Source organism: Ursus americanus, chromosome 4, assembly GCF_024610735.1.
Source record: "Ursus americanus isolate L20-20 chromosome 4, mUrsAme1.1.p, whole genome shotgun sequence".
Taxonomy (NCBI): Eukaryota; Metazoa; Chordata; class Mammalia; order Carnivora; family Ursidae; genus Ursus; species Ursus americanus.
Window position 1 is genome coordinate 32,354,309 of NC_142130.1, and position 21,164 is coordinate 32,375,472.

General features: G+C 36.3%; 1 protein-coding gene across 7 annotated transcripts in view; it reads left to right on the plus strand.

Moving 5' to 3' along the window:
• Positions 1-21,164, plus strand: part of LRCH3 (leucine rich repeats and calponin homology domain containing 3) — a 125,801-nt gene that overhangs the window by 62,739 nt on the left and 41,898 nt on the right. For all 7 annotated transcript variants that reach the window (XM_045812673.2, XM_045812667.2, XM_087861555.1 and 4 more), the window contains exons 6-10: positions 1,231-1,340; positions 11,200-11,293; positions 12,300-12,420; positions 16,911-17,059; positions 20,039-20,115. In XM_045812673.2, coding sequence (XP_045668629.1) covers positions 1,231-1,340; positions 11,200-11,293; positions 12,300-12,420; positions 16,911-17,059; positions 20,039-20,115 — 551 coding nt within the window. The remainder of the gene's footprint in view (positions 1-1,230; positions 1,341-11,199; positions 11,294-12,299; positions 12,421-16,910; positions 17,060-20,038; positions 20,116-21,164) is intronic.

Consider the following 21,164-nt stretch of genomic DNA (forward strand, 5'->3'; position numbering starts at 1 on the left):
AAAGGGTGAATTTAAAAACTGAAGTTCTATGCATTTATCTTTTTGTTGAAAATGAAGTTCTTTTAAAATAAATGCACACACGTATGCATTCTTTAGAAGCCCTGAATAAGTGGGATGAAGGACAGGTAATATTTCCAGAAGTGTTTTTCCTTTCACTAAATTGGCTTACTTTTCAAGTTGAGAGGCTCTTCTTGAATTTTTTCTAATACAATTTGAGTTAATTTCTTTCTAATAAAACTTGAATGTAAGCAACATAAACACGAGAGACAAAAATACTTGGCTCTCAGAATTAAAAATTATCAGTGTGTTTCTTCTGACCATCGTTTTTGTACCTATTTATTTTCTAAAATCTTAAGTTCATCTTTTAGTCAGTTTGGTCATTTGTTTATCAGTGACTGATATGAAACTATTTAATAATAAAGTAATTATAAGGTAACTTTACATATAGATTCTAGCCATCCCATAATCTGAAAAATTTTACCAGCCTTTATTTTTCTTTTTTTAATTTAATTTTTTTATTTTGTTCAGTTAGCCAACATATAGTACATCATTATTTTTTGATGTAGTGTTCAACGATTCATTAGTTGCATATAACACCCAGTACTCATCACAACATGTGCCAGCCTGTATTTTTCACTGTAGCATCTGAACTCTGCAGTTGATGATAGTCTTGTTCAAGCCTCTGGGTGGCAACTATAAAACTTTATGAGTTAACTTCATAACTATAGAAGGATCTCATAACCCTAAAGAATTTATATTTTGCCTTCTGTCAATGGAATATAACTTTAATATTTAATCATTTCCTGCCTTTCTCTCATATAGAAAGTAGGATTCAGAACATAATGTACATGATTGTTGGATTTCTAAAAGCAAAAGTTGCTGATGTAATCCATGGGGAACAATGCTTTAAATCCCTGACTGTGCCCAGCTAATCAGTGTGATAAATTTATTAGGTATTCTGTCAGTGTTCATAGTCATAAATTATTTATTTTATATGTTACTGAAATTTATTCTTGACTAGAAAACAAAAATCTGTATTTATTACCACTTAAACACATAAAATAACATGTTATAAGGAGTATTTGATTCTTAATATCGCTGTATGTAGTTGATAGAAATGCCTTGTTTCTAATATATAATAAGTAAAAAGCTGATTGTGATTATTAACAAGGAACACATATATTTCAGATGAGTAATAATTTGGTTGCATTTATATGTTACTTTCTTTAGATATGTATAAAAGGCAAAATCCACATATTTAAGTACCTGAACATACAGGCTTGTAAGATTGCTCCAGATCTGCCAGATTATGATAGGAGACCCTTGGGTTTTGGCTCCTGGTGAGTGTATTTTATTTTTTTATTTAACGTATTTCGTCTCATAGGGAATCAAACTGGACCCTTAAATCTGCCTCAATGTTTAAAGAGAAATAACCTATTTGGACACTGTTTTTCTCAGAATGTTTGTATTAAGTAAACAGTCGATCTGACAAAGTGTAGTTCTGCGTTAGGGATTCTTCACCTCAGCACTATTGATATTTTGGGCAAGATAACTCTTTGTTGTGGGAAGCTGTCCTGTACGTCAGAAGATGTTTATCAGTAGTACCTTCCCAGCGAGACAAACAAACACGGCTCCAGACGTTGCCAAATACCCCCTGGGGGTCCCTACTTGAAAACCACTGGTCTGAGTGACTTGAATGCTAACCTTGGCTCTGCCTGCCGTTAATTCTGTGACTTAAAGCAAGTCATTCAAACTTTTGGGGGTTCATTTTTCTTTAGGGAGTGAAGAGGTTGGATTTGATGACCATTAATGTCACTTCAGGATCTTTTAGTTTATGAATCCTTCAGCTGCATAACACCTGGATTACAGGGCTATCTCCTTGGCATTCCCAACCATCTGGAATGTTCTTAAGCAGCCGTAATAAAATTCAAAAGGCCTTTTAACAGGCAAAATAGATGTCTCGTGAAGGTGCCCTAATGCATGTAGGCCTTATTCAAAAGAGAACCCCTCTGGCCTTCTTTTAGGACCTGTCACATTTGACATAAAAGCACAGTCCTAATGAGCTAGCTTCTCAGTATCCTAGTCTAAAACAGATTGACAAATTTCTATTTTGGTAGAGTTTCTGAAAGCAGACATATTAAAAGTACACAAAAGGTAATTAAGAAAAAATAAAATTATAAAAAGCAGACACATATTAAAAAATTCAAGTTGGTGCTTAACTCTGAGAGGAAGGAAGAGTCATTGTGAAAGAGGTATAAGGGGGCTTTAAAGATATTAATGTCTCATGTTTTAAATTTTTTTTTTAAGATTTTATTTATTTATTTGACAGAGAGAGAGATAGCCAGTGATACAGGGAACACAAGCAGAGGGAGTGGGAGAGGAAGAAGCAGGCTCCCAGCAGAGGAGCCTGACATGGGATTCGATCCCAGAACGCTGGGATCACGCCCTGAGCCAAAGGCAGACCCTTAATGACTGTGCCACCCAGGCGCCCCAATGTCTCATGTTTTAAAAGCTATGTCTGTTATATTCATTTTTTATCTATATGACATATTTCATAATTTTAACAAGATATTTAAAAGCAGTAACACTAAAAACATAGCACCTTGATGCCATTAGGCATGTATGCAAAGAACTCTCCATAATTCAGTAATATTTTAAGCTATTGCCATGTTAGAGCACAGTACCATAATTGATGCTCATCAAGAAAATGCTAAGGTATATTAGATACATCATTTCTAGTAAAGGGAAATATGCATTAAGTTTAAATTTTAAGTACAGTTTAATTTTAAATACAGTAAATTTTTTTCATCAGAAATTATTAGAATTAAGTAAGCGTTTATGGTGTAAAGGAGTAATCTCAAGCTATCTAAAAATACAGAACCTGATTTTTTTTTTTAAGATTTTATTTATTAGAGAGAGAGAGTGAGCACGAGCTGGGGGAGGGGCAGAGAGAGAAGCAGACTCCCCCCTGAGCAGGAAGCCCAATGCAGGGCTCTACCCCAGGACTCTGTGAGCCAAAGGCAGATGCTTAACTGACTGAGCCACCCACGTGCCCCCAGAAACTGATTTCTTAAGTAAATTAAGTATTACTCCAAAGTGACTTGACTTCTGCCCTTTGCCACAGACTGTGGCTTCCTTCTCCATCACTGTATCCCTGGTTCAGCTGAGTGGCACACACAGTAGATACTCAGCAAGTATTTATTAAAGGAATGAACAGTCAATTTGGTCACACAAATGTTATTTCCCTCCTAACTTTCCTCTGCTTAAAGTTATCAGAACAACTTTGTAAAGACATTCTGGGGGTTTTTTTGGTCACACAAATGTTATTTCCTCCAGATTTTCCTCTGCTTAAAGTTATCAGAGCAACTTTGTTATGACATTCTGGGATTTTTTTGGTCTGGCTGTTAGATTGAAGAGTTTCATAGACATTATGCTCTAATCTGGTGGCTTAAGCATACAAGTTTTAGTACATTTGTACAAATACTCAAGGAGAAATTAACCAATGTCATACATACCTATAAAAGATTCCTACAAGAACATCTCAGTCCTAACACTTTTAACTCTGAGAAGACTGAAAGCAGGTATGTAATGTTAAGTTTAAGGCATAAGACATAGAAGGTTTTGACAGATGGTAGGGATTAGGTCTGGCATACTCTGCTAGATCTAGGCCTCTCGGAGAAAGGACTTTGACAGTAGGGAGAATATGAAAGGACGCAGACCATTATTGCCAAGAATTTTTAAATTTTCTCCATTCATTATATCCTTTTCTTTCTTCAATTGCTTATAATATAGAACTCTTGTCTTATTTGTTGAAAAAAGTTCTGTTTTTCCTATTCAGAATTTTCATTAAATGTGTTCTAGTCCTGTACTCTTGAAAGATGTACAACAAATAAACATAGGGGCCCTAGGTGGCTTAGTTGGTTAAGCGTCTGCCTTTGGCTCAGGTCATGATCTCAGGGTCCTGGAATTGAGCCCCGCATCAGGCTCCCTGCTCAGCGGGGAGTCTGCTTCTCCCACTGCCTGCCATTGCCCCTGCTTGTACTCACTCTCTCTCTCTCTCTGTCAAATAAATAAATAAAATCTTTAACAAAAATAAAAATAATAATCTAGCTTTTATTTTACATCTACACTAATTAATTTTCCCCCTTGGAGTTAATAATCTTTGTTAAGAAAAAGTTTTCGTCTCCTGAAAGAGCAGAGTAGGAACATAAACTGCTACTGCTGCCTCTGAGATTTGAGTGTCCGGCAGTTAAAGATGACTACTGGGGACATGTATGTGAGGGTATGTCTGAAGATTGAGGAGGAAGCATCAGCCCCTATAGGAAGAGTGAGCTTTGATTGAGGCTTGTGATGCAAATTGCAGAACCTGTTTCTCTCTGTCATTCTGTCCTTAGTCTGGAGGACTAATTGGTCTTGGCCTAATTTTTTTTTAATATAGAAATCCTCATCATAATACTTTAAAAATATAAAACTTCTCAAAAAAAAACCTGGCAGGAGACATGTGTGGTTTTGCCAAGGAAAAAAGAAGGCTTGAATCCATGGAGAAATGTATCCTAAATGGAAAGTCTAAATAGCATAAACATGTTGTGTCCCTTCAAAGGGATTAGTAATTATAGATCTGATGTCTTCCAGTCCCTATAATAATCCCTCACCATGTTCACTAGATTTATTTGTATTCTATATTTTCCATTTCTTCTGGAGTTTTGTTACTTTATTTGTAATTGTTTTAGAATGTCCTAGATAATATTTTTATATGTAATATAAATAAAATATTTCCTTCAATCCTCATGCAGTGGTGAATGGGGTATTGTACCTTCATGTCTTTTTTACTGAGGTATGGATTAGTGAAACTGCATTGTAGTTGGCAGTACCTTTATTCAAAATGCCACTGTAGAGTGAGAATGTTTGTACTACTGGGCAGTTGACTTAACCTCTCTGGACTTCAGTTTCTTCAACATGATCTTTATTTACCCCAGTTATACCCTAACAATAGTTTGAGGGTTGAATGACCTGTTTCTGAAAGTGCTTGGTTGACCATAAAGTCCTATGTAAATATTAGGCATTCTAGTTACTAGCTATCTACTGTGATCTAGGACCAGTTTAGTCCTAAGAGTCCTGTCTTGCTAAAGAGAATTTTTATTAATCCTGGCGCTCTTCAGGGATTCAGTACAAATTAGACACTGTAGTACTTTTCTTTGAATCCTTACATATAACTTTCTAACTACTTTTGTATAATATATAAACTACAACCAATCTTCCTTAAGTCATTTTATAAAGGTCACAAATGTTTTATTTATTTCTAGATGTAAATGTTTCCAACTCCTTTAGCAAGTTGCACTGTTGCGGTAACTTTTAAGTTTTATACAATGGCACATACATTTTTCAGTAGTGATCTATAGTGACCTATGCTTTTTTGCTGACCAGCTTTATATTACAGACTAAATATATTTATGTATAGTAATGTGGCAGTGAACCAAAACTGAGGAAAGACTAAGCCACTGGTAAGAAATGTCCTGCTTCTGCAACCCGAGTAACAGAATTCTCTCCAACAAGCCTGAGCTTGTGAAAGCAATGATCATCCTTTATTCATATTTGTATTCTTAGTATCGGAACACTGTGTGACATTCAATAAATGGTTGGTGAACTAAACCCAAATGAAGCAGATGTAGTGACTTGTTGTAACAGCAAATGCTCTCTTAAGGGTACATTCTTCATAGAAACAATAATAATAACTTTTATTTCGTACTTTGTAATAGGATTTGTGCAAATCCTTAGCCTATGTTTTCTCAGTCTTTACAGCAAATCTGTGAGGTAGATGTTGTTAATCTTTTTTTTCTTTAACTTACAAGGAAACAAGTTGAGAGAAGTTAAGCAAGTTAATTGAAGTCACACAGCTAGTAAATGATGGTGTCATGTTGTCAGTCCAGATCTGTTAAACTATAAAAATAGCCATGTTTTATGCTCCTCACTGTACTCTGCTGACTCATAGTTCAAGTTCCTGCTTCAGAGAAGGCACTTACACGTCTGAGTCCATGTTATGCTAGGTAGTTTATTAAGGAGATTGGACTTTCTGACAGGGCATAGCTGGAGCCTGGCTGGCAGAACTCTGCCAGGCCTCCTGAAGGCCATATTTCTTCGTTGGGTGACCATCTGTCCTGGTTTGCTTGTAGCTAAGGGTTTTCCTGGAACACAGGCCTATAAGTTCTAAAACCAAGAAAATCTTGAGGAAGCCCAGGAGTTGGCAAACCTGTATGCCTCACTTTAATCTTATCAGTTTCAACTCTGAGCAAGAGTGAGTATGTGGAGAAGCTAAAGGTAACAAATAAAGGAGATAAATAAAATGATAGCTTAATGCAGAGAATCTTAATTCTGTTTATGTTGAAAAATATCACAGTAAATTTAGGCTTATCTCAATTGGCCACTTGATAGAATAAACATATAGAACAATATCCTCTAGAAATCAGAAAATCTTTACTTGAAAAAAATACATAATATTTTAAAATATTTTTCAGTAAATCTTGAAATATACGTACTTCTTTTGGCAGCTGCAGGATTTTTTAAGTGTGGCTTAATGTATAATTTCATTAGAAAGCTTTTAAAATCGGGCACCTCAGCCTGACTTTGCTGTCATAAAACATATATGGTGCCTTATGTGTAAGATCTGGACTCTAAAACAAGCATAAAAGCAGACCTATCACATAGACGATATAAATAAGACATTTTACTTAAATACTGACAGTTCGGGGATATAGATGAAGAGCAAATGGATATTCATCGTATTACTCTCCTGACTCTTGTGTAGATATGAATTTTTCCAAAGTAAAAAGTTGGGAGAAATTAACTACTTTTCTCTTAGAAAAGTAAATTTTTTTAGTTTTTTTAGTTTATTTATTTATTTATTTATTTATTTATTTTATTTTTTTTTTTTAAAGATTTTATTTATTTATTTGACAGAGAGAGAGACAGCCAGCGAGAGAGGGAACACAAGCAGGGGGAGTGGGAGAGGAAGAAGCAGGCTCATAGCAGAAGAGCCTGATGTGGGGCTCGATCCCAGATCGCCGGGATCACGCCCTGAGCCAAAGGCAGACGCCCAACCGCTGTGCCACCCAGGCGCCCCTATTTATTTATTTTTTAAGTAATATCTGCATCCAACATGGGGCTCAAACTCACGACCCCGAGATCAAGGGTCATATGCTTTTCCAATTAAGCCAGCCAGGCACTGCTAGAAAAGTAATTTTAGAATTCTGCTGAGAGAATTTTTTTTTTGCTAACTATTTTTTTTTAAGATTATTTATTTATTTATTTGACAGAGATAGACAGTCAGCGAGAGAGGGAACACAAGCAGGCGGAGTGGGAGAGGAAGAAGCAGGTTCCCAGCGGAGGAGCCCGATGTGGGACTCGATCCCATAACGCTGGGATCACACCCTGAGCCGAAGGCAGACGCCTAACAACTGTGCTACCCAGGCGCCCCTTTTTTGCTAACTATTTTGATGGGGGATGGTGGGAAAATGAGGACGATAGCTAGAATGTACCTGTATGTTTAGATCTTCATAATCAGAACATATTTAATACATTGGACAAATAGATCTGTATAATAATTACTACAAAGTAAAATCTTTATCAAAAAATAAACAGTAAGGGGCTCCTGGGTGGCACAGCGGTTGAGCGTCTGCCTTCGGCTCAGGGCGTGATCCCGGCGTTCTGGGATCGAGCCCCACATCAGGCTCCTCCGCTATGAGCCTGCTTCTTCCTCTCCCACTCCCCCTGCTTGTGTTCCCTCTCTCGCTGGCTGTCTCTATCTCTGTCGAATAAATAAATAAAATCTTTAAAAAAAAATAAACGGTAAGTTCCAAAGACTGTGTTTTGTTCACATAAGGTTTTTTGTTTGTTTGTTTTGTTTTGTTAAGATTTTATTTATTCATTTGACAGAGAAATAGAACCATAGAGCACAAGTGGGGGGAATGGCTGAGGGAGAAGCAGGCTCCCCACTAAGCAGGGAGCCCGAAGCAGGGCTCAATTCCAGGACCCTGGGATTGTGACCTGAGCTGAAGGCAGATGCTTAACTGACTGAGCCACCCAGGTGCCTGTTTTGTTTTGTCTTTAATTGACATAAAGCTTTCACTTTATGTAAAGACATATGCGTAGAAATGGTTAACCTCATTTTACAGAAATTAAAGTTATGTGCATGAACTATGTGAGAATATATGGAATACAAAATTCAGCACTAGAAGAACACTATTTTAAATCTGTACCATTGAAAGTTGCTTTTCAACCCCATGCTTATTAAATAAAATGCTAATAGACCATTTTTTAAAAATAAGCCTTGTCATGTTTTAGATTTCTAATTAAGCTAACTTTTAAAAAGTTTCTTTAAGAACAAACAAAAAATACAGCTATAAAACTTTTTGAAGGAAGTGTAGAAGAATATCTTTGTGACATGGGATAGACAATGATTTCTAAGGACGCAGAAAGCAATAACCATAAAAAAAAAAGACATGATCAATTAGGTTTCAGCAAAATGAAAAGCATCTCCTCATGAAAAGAAAATACTAAGAAAATGAATATGCAAACCACAGACTGGGAGAAAATATTTGAGATATATATATATATATATGAATGACAAAGGACTTATGTGACAGAGGACTTATATCCAAACTATAAGGGGTATCTGCAACTTAATGTTAAAAAGACAAACCAGTTAAAAATTGGACAAAAGACTTGATTAGATATTTGACAAAGAAAGATATACAAATGACCAAAAGGACCCCAGAGTGCTCAACATTGTTAATCATCGTGGAAATGTAGATTAAGGCACAAGATATTATTACGCACCTACTAGAATGACTAAAATTAAAAGTGACAACACCAAATGTTTAGTGGGGTTGTGAAGCACCCAGTGCTCTCACACACTGCTTACAGAATTGTAAAATGGGACGTCGACTTTGACAAAAGAATTTGGCAGATTTTTTAACAGCTTTATTGAAATGTAATTTACAAATCATAACATTTATCTGTTTTAAGTATGCAGTTTGGTGAATTTTGGTAAATGATGGTAGTAGTCATGAAACTACCAACGCAATCAAGACAGATAGCGTTTCCATCACTCGTGTGCCCCTTTACACTGGATACGTCCTTTCCCCTTCACTGAGCCCCAGGCAGCTACTGATCTGCTCTCAGTCAGTATACTTTTGCCTTTTCTAGAGTTTCGTATAAATGAAATCAGGCTTTATGTAGTGTTTTGTGTCTGGCTTCTTAGCAAACTATTTTTGAGATTACTGATGTATTTAGAAATGGGCAAAAGAATGGACCTTTCGCAAAAAGAAGATAAATGGTCAATACCCACACAAAATGATACTCAGTATCATTAGTCATCAGAAAAATACTTATTAAAACGACAGTGAGATACCACTTTTCACTCACCAGAAGAGCTGAAATGAAAGACTGACAATGCAAGTGTTGGCAACTGGAGCTCAGATACATTCTGGTGTGAGTGCAAAATGGCAGAGCTACTTTCAAAAACAGGTTGGCAGGTTGTTGGGTTTTTTTTTTAAGTTAAGCCTACACTTAACAAATAATGTATCCATTCTACTTGAAGTATTAAAACCATGAAGAGTTTCCCTGACATGGTGCTCAGCAAAAAAAGCCAGATAAAAAAATTACATATGATTCCATTTTTTGAGTTCCAGAATAAGCAAAATTAATTGTATTGCTTTTTTATTGCTGCCATAACTTACCACAAACTTAGATTTTTAAACACAAATTTATTATCTTATGGTTTTGAAGGTCAGAAGTCTAAGTCTTGGTCTCATTGGCTAAAATCAAGATGCTGGCAGAGCTTTGTTCTTTTCTGTAGGCTCTGAGTAGGATACATTTCCTTGCCTTTTTCAACTTCTAGAGAGAAGCTGTCCACATTCCTGGACTCTTAACCAAAAGTCATCTGCAAGCCAGCATTGCATCCCACTGACCTCTTCTGCCTCCCTCTTCCACTTTTAAGGACCCTTTTTACTACATGTGTCCATTCAGATAATTTACAATAATTTCCCTATTTTAAGATCAGCTGACTAGCAACCTTATTTTTACTTTCAACCTTAATTCCCCTTTGTCATGTAAAGAAACATATTTATAGTTTCCAGGATTAGATCTTAGACATCTTTGGGGACTGTTATTCTGCCTTTCATACTAACTTAAGGTGAGAAAATCAGAATAGTGGTTATCTCTTAAGAGCACACTGTAGGGGCGCCTGGGTGGCTCAGTCGTTAAGCCTCTGCCTTTGGCTCAGGGCGTGATCCCAGCGTTCTGGGATCGAGCCCCACATCAGGCTCCTCCGCTGGGAGCCTGCTTCTTCCCCTCCCACTCCCCCTGCTTGTGTTCCCTCTCTCGCTGGCTGTCTCTCTCTCTGTCAAAACACACACACACACACACACACACACACACACACACACACACACACTGTAGCATGGTGAGGGGAATTGCCTGGGAATGAGATGTGTGGGAATTCTCAGGCAAAGTAGAAATGTCCTACATCATGAGAGAGGTATCTATTACAAATGATGTGTTCATTTGTCAAGTATATAGGTAAGGTGTATGCATTTCAGTGTATATGAATTTTACCTTTAAAAAGTACTATTGGAGGTGCCTGGGTGGTTCAGTCAGTTAAGCGTCTCTTGATTTCAGCTCAGGTCATGATCTCAGGGTCATGAGATTGAGCCCTTTGTTGGGTTCCATGCTGGGTGCGGAGCCTGCTTAAGATTCTCTGTCTCCCTCTCCCCCTCCCCACTCCCTCTCTCTCTCTTAAAAAAAGAAAAAAATTGAGGGAGGTGCCTGAGTGGTCAGTCCGTTAAGTGTCCGACTCTTGATTTCAGCTCAGGTCTCTATCTCTGGGCGGTGAGTTCAAGCCCTGTGTTGGGGGGCGGCATGGTAAATGGGTTAGAAGCATAGATGAAACAAGAATGGCAGTGTTGACATTTTTGAAACTGGATGAGTGCTGTTCCATTAGTATACTAGTATACATTATACTGTTTATTTTAGTTTGGAATTTTTCATATTAAAAAGTCAAAAGGATATCCATTTAATTCTAAATAAGTTAAATCACTAAATGCCATGATAATATTTATTAGTAAAATTGCATTTAATTTATTTTAAATGTTAATTTTTAAAACCTCAAACTACCTAGTAACAACTAGAGTCTCTCTTTGGTAGCCATGAAGAACTGTACTCAGGTCGCCCTTATGGAGCCCTTGATTCAGGTTTCAATAGTGTGGACAGTGGTGATAAGAGATGGTCAGGGAATGAGGTAAGTGTTTCTTTATTCTGCATGTTGTAATGTCTGATTAAGAGACAATAAAATGATGAAAATGGAAAGTATCTTAATTAGATTCAATTTCTTGTTACATAAAATATAGAAAAGCCAAGGAAGAGGTAAAAATCCCACAGAGTACTGCCATCCAGAAATGATATTCTGTTTTTTTGCCATCTTTTTACCATATGTTTTACATGTTTGTTACCTTATTGTCTTGTATAAATAGTTTAATATCCTAGAAAGCCAAATGGGAATTGAGCCAATTACAACTGAAGCCTAAAGTTTGCAGGGCTGGGTGACCTTGAGCAGAGGTTGCAGAAGGGTGCTACAAGGTGAGAAAATAGGACTATAGGCTGATGGGTAATGAGATAGGAACCTTAGGAAGACTACTAACATGCTCAAGATAAATAATTTTTCTTAACTAATTTTGTCTTTTTTCTCTTGTGTTTAATTATTATTTTGCTTTCTGTCTTTTTTTAAGTTAGGAGGTAGAATATTTTAGCTCTCAATTGGGTTAAATGATGGAATAAGCTTTTACTAGTAAGACTGATAATCTCCCACTTGTAGCATTACTTCATTCATTCCAAAACAAATTAACTTTAGACCACAGCCCATTTGTAATTTGGAATTGCTTGTGTATGTACAAGGGGGTGTGTACATAATCATATCTGTATCCATGCAGATACATATATGTAGATATTTTAAATTCATGTTTATTTATAGAGTGATGTATAACCTTCCATCTTTTTTTTTAATTGTAGTAAAATAAATATACATAACATAAAATGTACCATTTTAACCATTCTTAAGTGTACATTTCAGTGACATTAAGTACATGCACATTGTTGAGAAACTCTCATTACTATTCATGTCCAGAACTTTTTTGCTATTTCTTCTTAAATATAAATTTTAGTGAGTTTATATTATATCTGTGCTTTCAATATTATGTTGTCTAAAGTTTGAAATGATGTTTTTAAATGTTACTGCTATTTTTTTTTAGCCTACAGATGAATTCTCAGATCTGCCTCTTCGAGTAGCAGAAATCACTAAGGAACAAAGACTGCGAAGAGAAAGCCAGTACCAGGAGACTCGCAGCAGTTTAGTAGTAACAAATGGTGGAGGTGAGCGGGACTCCCACCACAGCCAGAGTCTTTACAGTCACTCTGGTGTTTTTAAGTGGTCGTTTTCACATTCGCTCCTTTTGTTTGTGTATCTGTAACTTCTCCAACTCTTATCTTTTTTCTTTCCTTTTCTTTTCTTTTCCTTTCTTTTCTTTCCTCTGAGAGAGGGGGAGGAGCTGAGGGAGAGAGAGAAGCAGACTCCCCACTGAGAAGGGAGCCCAATGTGGGGCTTGATCCAGACCCCCAAGAGCATGACCTAAGCTGAAAGCAGATGCTTAACAGACTGAGCCACCCAGATACTCCTCCAGCTCTTCTTTTAAAGACTTCTTCTTCTCATATAATTGGAAAAAAGTTGTTTTCCATTGGGATTAAATTTTAATTTCTTTAAGTTCTCGGGCTTGCAGTTAAAATACCGTGTTTCTCTCTTACTTTTATTTTGGAAGGAAACTTCATTAAAGACTGTTTACCTGGAATGGATCTTTGTTAATCTTGATTTCATCATGATTTTCTTTTGAGGTATTATTCTCCTTTTTTAAGATTCTCCCTGTAGTCATTACTTGACCACTTCCAGGAATTATATGCATTTCTTGACATTCACCTTTTCATTCATCTTGGATTGTATTCTTCAAGGGCATCTAAATCTAAGTTTTCTTTATTTTGGTATTTAAAAATGTATAAATTTAAAAATTGTTTTAGTTTATAATTTTTTTATGCTTCATTAACAGGCAGGGTTATTTCTGCTGCTTTGGGCTTCTGAGGCAGACTCCTGATTGTAACATTCTATTCAATCTTGCTTTAGTTCGAATTCCCAAATCCTATCTATCTATCTATCTATCTATCTATCTATCTATCTATCTATCTATCTATTTAATGTTGGGTGTGGAGCCCAACATAGGGCTTGAGCTCATGACCTTGAGATCAAGACCTGAGCTGAGATCAAGAGTTGGATACTTAACTGACTAAGCCACCCAGGTGCCCCCCCAAATCCTAATGTTTAAATATTGAGGGCCAACTGTAAGGGAAATATTACTTTGATTTTCTAGAAGTCTGTCTGACAAGAGCTTTCATTTTTTAAAAAAATTTTTATTTTAATTCCAGTTAGTTAACATACAGTATTTAATTTCAGATGTATAATATTAGTAATTCAACACTTCCATACATCACCCTATCCTCATCACAAGGCGCATACCTTTAATCCCCAGCACCTATTTAACCCATCCCCCTATCCAACCTTCCCTCTGGTAACCATCAATTTGTTCTCTATAGTTAAGAGTCTTTTTCTTGGGGCACCTGAGTGGCTCAGTTGGTTACGTGTCTGCCTTCAGCTTGGGCCATGATCTCGGGGTCCTGGGATTGAGCCCCACATTGGGCTCTCTGCTCAGCGGGAGTCTGTTTCTCCCTCTCCCTCTTCCTCTGTACGCTCCCTCTGTCTCTCTCAAATAAATAAAAATAAAGTCTTTTTTAAGAAAGCGTCTTTTTCTTTATTTTTCTTTCTCTTTTTCCCTTGGCTTGTTTTGTTTCTTAAATTCCACATCTGAGTGAAATCATATGGTGTTTGTCCTTCCCTGACTTCGCTTAGCATTATGCTCTGTAGCTCCTTCCATGTCGTTGCAAATGGCAAGATTTTATTCTTTTAATGGCTGAATAATATTCCATTATATATTTATTAATACATACACCACATCTTCTTTATCCATTCATCTGTTGATGGACACTTGGCTGCTTCCATATCTTGGCAATTGTAAATAATGCTGCTACAAACATAGGGGTGCATGTGTCCCTTTGACTTAGTATTTTTGTAATCTTTGGGTAAATACCTAGTAGTGCGATTGTGGGATCGTAAGGTAGTTCTATTTTTAACTTTTTGATGAATCACCATACTGTTTTCCACAGTGACCATACCAGTTTGCATTCCCACCAATCGTGCATGAGTGTTCCTTTTTCTCCACATCCTCGCCAACACCTGTTGTTTCTTATGTTGTTGATTTTAACCATTCCGACAGGTGTGAGGTGATATCTTACTGTAGTTTTGATATGCATTTCCATGATGATGAGCATCTTTCCATGTGTCTCTTGACCATCTGGATGTCTTCTTAAGAGCTTTCTTCCTGGAATGATGATTTCAATTAAGTGGCTTGCTCTCTTTTTTCCCTAAGGATTTTATATTCTTTTATACTCCTGTTACTTACCATTTCATTCACATTTTAGTGGTTTTCTTTTTAATCTTGATTTCATATGAGATATCTTTCCCTTTAGTTCATTTCAGACTTGAAATATTTTTGTCTTGATCTGTGCTATCCATTATGGTAGCCACTAGCCACGTGTGGTTATTGAGCATTTCAAATGAGGCCTTTCTAACTTTTTTTTTTTAAGTTTTCTGTAAGTAATCTTTACACCTGACATGGGGCTCAAACTCACAACCCTGAGATCAAGAGTCGCATGCGCTTCCTCCTGAGCCAGCCAGGTGCCCCTGAAATGAGGCCTTTCTAAGTTAAGATGTACTATAACTATAAAATATGCATTGGGTTTTGAAGCCTTTATGTGGTGGAAAAAAAAGAATGTAAAATTTCAGTAATAGTTTATATTAATTATATTCTATAATGACACTATGTTAGATATATTAAGCAAAGTAAAATATACTATTAAAATTAATGTTACCTTTTGACTTTTTTTTAATGTGGCTACTAGATGATTTTCAATTACTTAATATGGTTCACTTTTATCGCTTGCATTCTATTTCTCTTGGACTATATTGATCTAGATAGTATGAAAAGGTGATGTTGCTCTCTTGAGAAGTAGTCATAAAATGAACCATTTATTTAGTCACACAAATTGTATCTCATTGAAAAGAATGCATTTATGTGCCTGGTTTCTAATGTGGGTATAGACTTAACAACCTTTCCATCTTTTTACCTGTTATTATAACTCTAGTAACCCAAAATTCATTTTCATATTAATGACCATTATGCAATTATTTAGAAGTAAGTGAATCTCAGGGGCCTAGGTACCTCAATCTGTTAGGTGTCCAGCTCGATTTCAGCTCAGGTCATGATCTCAGGGTTGTGAGATTGAGCCTCTCATCAGGCTCTGCTCCAAGCGTGGAGTCTGCTTGAGGTTCTTTCTCTCCCTCTCCCTCTTCCTCTCTCCTTGTTCTCTCTCTCTCAAATAAGTAAAAGCCTTTTTTAAAAAGGAAAGAAATAATTGAATCTGAAAACAGAGAAATAGACTTCTCTGAGTTCATTATTCCCAGCAACTGCAACTTTTAGGTCGTCTGTAGAACATCATACAATAATGGTTGGGGTTTAGTCTCTGGAGAAACCTTCAAAAGCTTAGTAGCAAGTTTTTTTCTGCCCTAGTATGCCATTTTAACCAGCTTTTAAATGTAGTTTCTTTGGGGGGCACCTGGCAGCCTCAGTTGATGTAGAATGCAACTCCTGATCTCAGGGTTGTGGGTTCGAGCCCCAGGTTGAGTGTAGAGATTGCTTAAAACTAAAATCTTAAAAAAAAAAAAAAAAAGTTACTTTATAAACTTAAAATAATGGGCCACTCCCAAACTTAGAATAAATAACGATGGGGCTGTATCTTACTCATATGCCTCTCACCCCAAAGCATTTTGAATGATTCCCTTCCATCCCCAAACTGCTACAAAATATCCGCACTGCTGACCTCTAGAAAATAAATTTCTTTTTTTTTTTTTTTTAAAGATTTTATTTATTTATTTGACAGAGAGAGAGACAGCCAGCGAGAGAGGGAACACAAGCAGGGGGAGTGGGAGAGGAAGAAGCAGGCTCACAGCGGAGGAGCCTGACGTGGGACTCGATCCCGGAACGCCGGGATCACGCCCTGAGCAGAAGGCAGGCGCTCAACCGCTGTGCCACCCAGGCGCCCCTAGAAAATAAATTTCTAAATAAGAAAATCATTGTTCTAATTGTGGACAACAGTTACAAGAAGAGAAACAGTGATCAGCAGCTGTTTCTTTATCTCTGAGTCCACTTTCCTCCTATCCTTTCTCTTTCATTTTGATTTGACTGTGTTAGGTTTTCTGCTTCCCAGTTCCTCGAAGAGATAGGATTAAGCCCTCAAGCTAAAACGGGGTGGGGGGGAATCTAAAAGAAGATGTACCTCCCAATGTTTAAAAATTGTTCTTCCTCTCTGTCTCACAAACTCAAACTGTCTTGTTTAAAACAGTGAAGAGCTATCCAGAGAAAAAAGAAATATTAGAGGTCTATAATCCCATAATTACTATCAGTTACTGCATTCTTTAGTGAATTAGGACTAAGATTTTTCTGGAATCTACTTTTGTGAGTGGCCTTGGACCTAAAAAGAAAGTCTTACCTAATTTACACTTCTCATTTCTCACACTTTCCGAATAAAAAAATGTTAGGGAAAAGGAAAGAATGCAACTGAATGTGTTTATTGGCTATTGAATTTGACTGTTCTTTCTTGGTGTGTGTGTGTGTGTGTGTGTGTGTGTGTGTGTGTGTGGACAGTGGAACATGATCTAGACCAGATCGACTACATTGACAGCTGTACTGCCGAGGAGGAAGAGGATGAGATGAGAGCGCCCAAGGGCCTGGAACCAGACAGCCTCAGTTCCCAGTTTATGGCCTATATTGAACAACGGCGAATTTCTCATGAGGTAGTGCACACTTTCAAGCCTAAATACATTGCTGTCCCCTAGTAAAAACAGTTCATGATGGTATAAATTTCTGTCATATTAGTGATTTATTGGTTCAGGCCTAATTATTTGTTTTATAATGTTCAGTCCCAATTTCATGATTGAATTTTTCAGATTTATTGTAAAAAATCAGACAGTATTCTCAAGTAGGGTTTAGCTTTATTTTTCAAATAAAAAGACAGATTTCAGAATTTTGAAGAAGGAATAAGAAAAGTCCTAAGAGTATCCTGTGCTTTTGAAGAAAAATTCAAGTGAATGTAATGCTTTTCATCCATTGTTGTAAGCTTTTTTATTGTTACTAACTGGTACATCATAGCTGGATTAGTAATTGTAAGAATCGAACCAAACTGCAGACTTTGGAGCAACGTACAAACTTAACCACAGAATTTTTATAATGCACTCTTAAGTATATTGGAGCTTTTATGCTAAGTCACAGAGTATAAATTGTTTGCCATTATAGTTCTCGGGTGTCTCTTATAGTGGAGCATTGAGTTGCCTTAGAAAACAAATGAGCATTCAACCCACTGTAGAATTGCTGCCAATCCCCCACGGGGCTCCAGTGGAAATTGCATTCTTCAGCATATCTAGTCAGCATAATGAAATGGCTCCACTTCAGTGTGTGTGATGTTCATGTCTGGAGTTGGTCCCAGGCTCTGAGCAGGGGTTATTTGAGAAACACTTGGGGCCTTTTTGCAGAGTGATGTATTTAGCCTTTTAGAAATAGAGGGTAATCACTCAAGTGGGATGTGTTGTGGAGCGATATTATCATTCTTAAAAACAAATCCTTCAGTTTTCCTGTCTGAAGTCTTTGAACACAGTATTTTTTGTTGGTGTTCAGAAGACACTCTTGTATTTAAAGTTGGATAAAGATATTTAAATCAAAGTCCTAGAGCCCAGAAATAGCAGTGTACCGGGAGATTAATGAAACTACATGTGATTCAGGATATGAACATTCTTACTCGAACAAAGGGTAACTACTTTGCAAAAAAATGAAAATTAACAATGCGCATTGTAATGTTAAAGGGAGTCTTTTTCCTTGTGGTCTTTCTCTGATCATTTTGTGGATAGTTAGACTGTATAGATGAGGTATTTATACTAAAAGTAAAAAGGCCTGTTACACTACTATTGGAAATTGTATCATTTTTTAAATCCATCGTATTTGCTATTTTGTAGTTTTTTTAAACTCCAGCTATACTTGTGTGGTAGTCTTTATGATTCTATGTCATATTGCTCTTTGTGACTTCTGTGTCATAAGGTTTTCTAAAATTTGGCATCTATAAAAATGTGATGGAGCAGTATTATTTTAGATGGTTTAACAACCACCTAAAGTGTTATATTCTTGAATACTACCTAAGAATGGGTTGTTTAAAAAAAGAATCTATTTGAGATTTTGAACACTCTGCTATTGTTTAATTCTAATACTTCTCATACATAGAGGTATTATGACAAAATAGGGTATAGCTTATAGGGTATAGCTTATATTTATAGGGTATTGCATTTACTTTTAAAATTAAACCAATGTCACATTCGTCATGAAAATTTCATGTACCTCTTGCAATAATTTTAGATAGTTGCAGTCTTGTAAAACCAATGTGTTAAGTCACTGATGTTAACATACTTAGGAGAGATTTTTGTTTATTTTAAAAAGTCATATTCACTTAAATTAGAATAATTATTCTTTAATCAGGATTCTAGGATTATATTTCATTTTGTATGATCCTCATGCCCAGACTTGAAAAGAGTCTTCTTTGCAGTAACTCACCAAAGATTTTCTAGTTCTATGTGATTACCTATTTCTTGAAGATAGACTATAAATAATAGTTTTACATTTGATTTTTATTTTTCATTTTTTTAAAGATTTTATTTATTTGTCAGAGAGAGAGAGAAAGAGCGCAAGCAGGGGGAGCAGCAGGCAGAGGAGGGAAGGAGGCTGAGCAGGCTGAGCAGGGAGCCTGATGCGGGACTTGATCCCAGGACCCTAAGATCATGACCTGAGCCGAAGGCCAACAGACGCTTAACGAACTGAGCCACCCAGGCATCCCTTACATTTGATTTTTTTAAAATACCCTTTTTGAATAAGTTGTTTTCTTTCCCTTAAAGAATACCCGTTTTAACGATTAGTTTTGGTGTTGAAATCAGATTGTATTCCTTCTATAGATTCTCATTGACAAAATAAATGTTGTGATAACCTATAAGCCTCTACCTTTGATTTATAATTTTATTTCACAATATGTGGTCCATATCACTGAGGCCAGTTCAGTTTTCCTCAGTAATGTTTTTTTGAAATGACCTTTACTCTTTAGTTTATAAATAAATTAAATTATCAATATTCTTCTTTTAGTTAACACCATATTTTTTACCATAAATAGAAAATTACTTTTTGCTTTATCTTAATAGTCCACCAGTATTCCCAGGACTATTTGTATCACTAACATAAGTAACAATTTGTGATGATGAAGAAGTAAAGAAATGTAATCTGTCCGGGGCGCCTCGGTGGCTTATTGGTGTAACCTGTCCAATGATCTCCTTATTGCTAGAAATACACGAGAGAGGCTGAGCACAAGTCAGGGTAGGGCAGGTGGGAATTCCTGTTCTGGATGGAAATTTATACCAGATGACCCCTAAGATCCTCTCAAGCTCTAACATCTTACCATTTAGTAAATATTACTGTATGTTCAGTGTAATTTATATAATACAGTGAGAAGGAAATCTACTTTTTTTAAGAGTATTATGGGATTATGAATAGTATTTTGTTTACCAAAGCAGTAATATAGCCTATAAGAATAATTTTAAACATAAAAATTCACATTTGAAGATTTTGTTAAAATATTTTTTAGTGTAAATTATAGATCCCTAAATGCCAAGTCGAATGTGGACTGAGCAGTCACAGTGTTGTGGATACATCTGTTAAATTGATTTATTTCTGCTTTTTTGGCCTAGGGTTCACCCATAAAGCCAGTACCTCTGAGGGAGTTTCAAAAAACAGAGGACATGAGAAGATATTCACATCAAAACAGGTTTGAAAAAAGCCAGTTCTCCTCATTTGTTTCTGTCTTTAAAAGTCATTAGTAAGAGCATGAAGTGGTTTTGGTTTTGTGCAGACCTATGTATGATGAAGATATTTAGACACTGTGTTTAAGATACCATGTATTTAGAGCTGAATGACAGTGTACTTTGTGCTCATGTAATAGAAAAAGAAGCAAAATCGACTTATTGATTGTAAATTCAGATTGTCTAAACCATTACCTGTATAATTATTTGATTTGAAGATACTTAATGGCAGTGAGATTTTATGGTGATGTATCTGGATTTATGCATAAAGAAGGCTAAATGAATTTCAGGAGTCCAGACTTTTTTTTTTTTTTTTGCTTAAACTTTTGACTAGAAACAGGGAGCTAGACAGAGACAGCAATATGTATCCTCCTTCCTGTCTCAATTCATATGATTTTTTGACTACACTTAGTGCCGCACAGAATATTTCTAAAATTAACTTGACTACTTAGAGCACTGCTGCTTATTCTTAAATTCCAAAAGTTTCTTGCCATACAGTATATCACAATAGTTGAAAAATTCACAGCCTTTGGGTCTTTGCTTCCTCCCTGTTTTTATGAAGTCTTAAATCAGTAGACTTAATAAACTTGGTCTTAAACAACAGTAAATTTCCTTTGTAGAAAGTGTCGTACATAGATCTTTACTTCTACTTGATAGGATATTAAAGTTGTTTAGGGAATTGAGGTATAGATGGGTAAAGAAAATGTGGGGAGAATAGTGAAAAAAAAAATCTCATAATTGGCCTTTTATAATCTCATCAGTTAGTTCTTAGGGATTTAGTTTAATTTCATATCTTTGAAATTTATTTCAGAATGTCTTTTTAGTTGAAGATACGGTCTTCTGAGATTCTAGTTTTGCGCAGGGGTTTGCTGTTGTGTTTTTCCACTCTCGGTGGGCCCATGCTTTATCTCCTGTCCCTCTTACCTCCTGTGTCCATTATAAGTAAAGCTCAAGATCTTTAGAATTTAATAGAAACTTTCAAGGTGAAAGCCAGCTTTCTTTTTCCCTCAGTTAC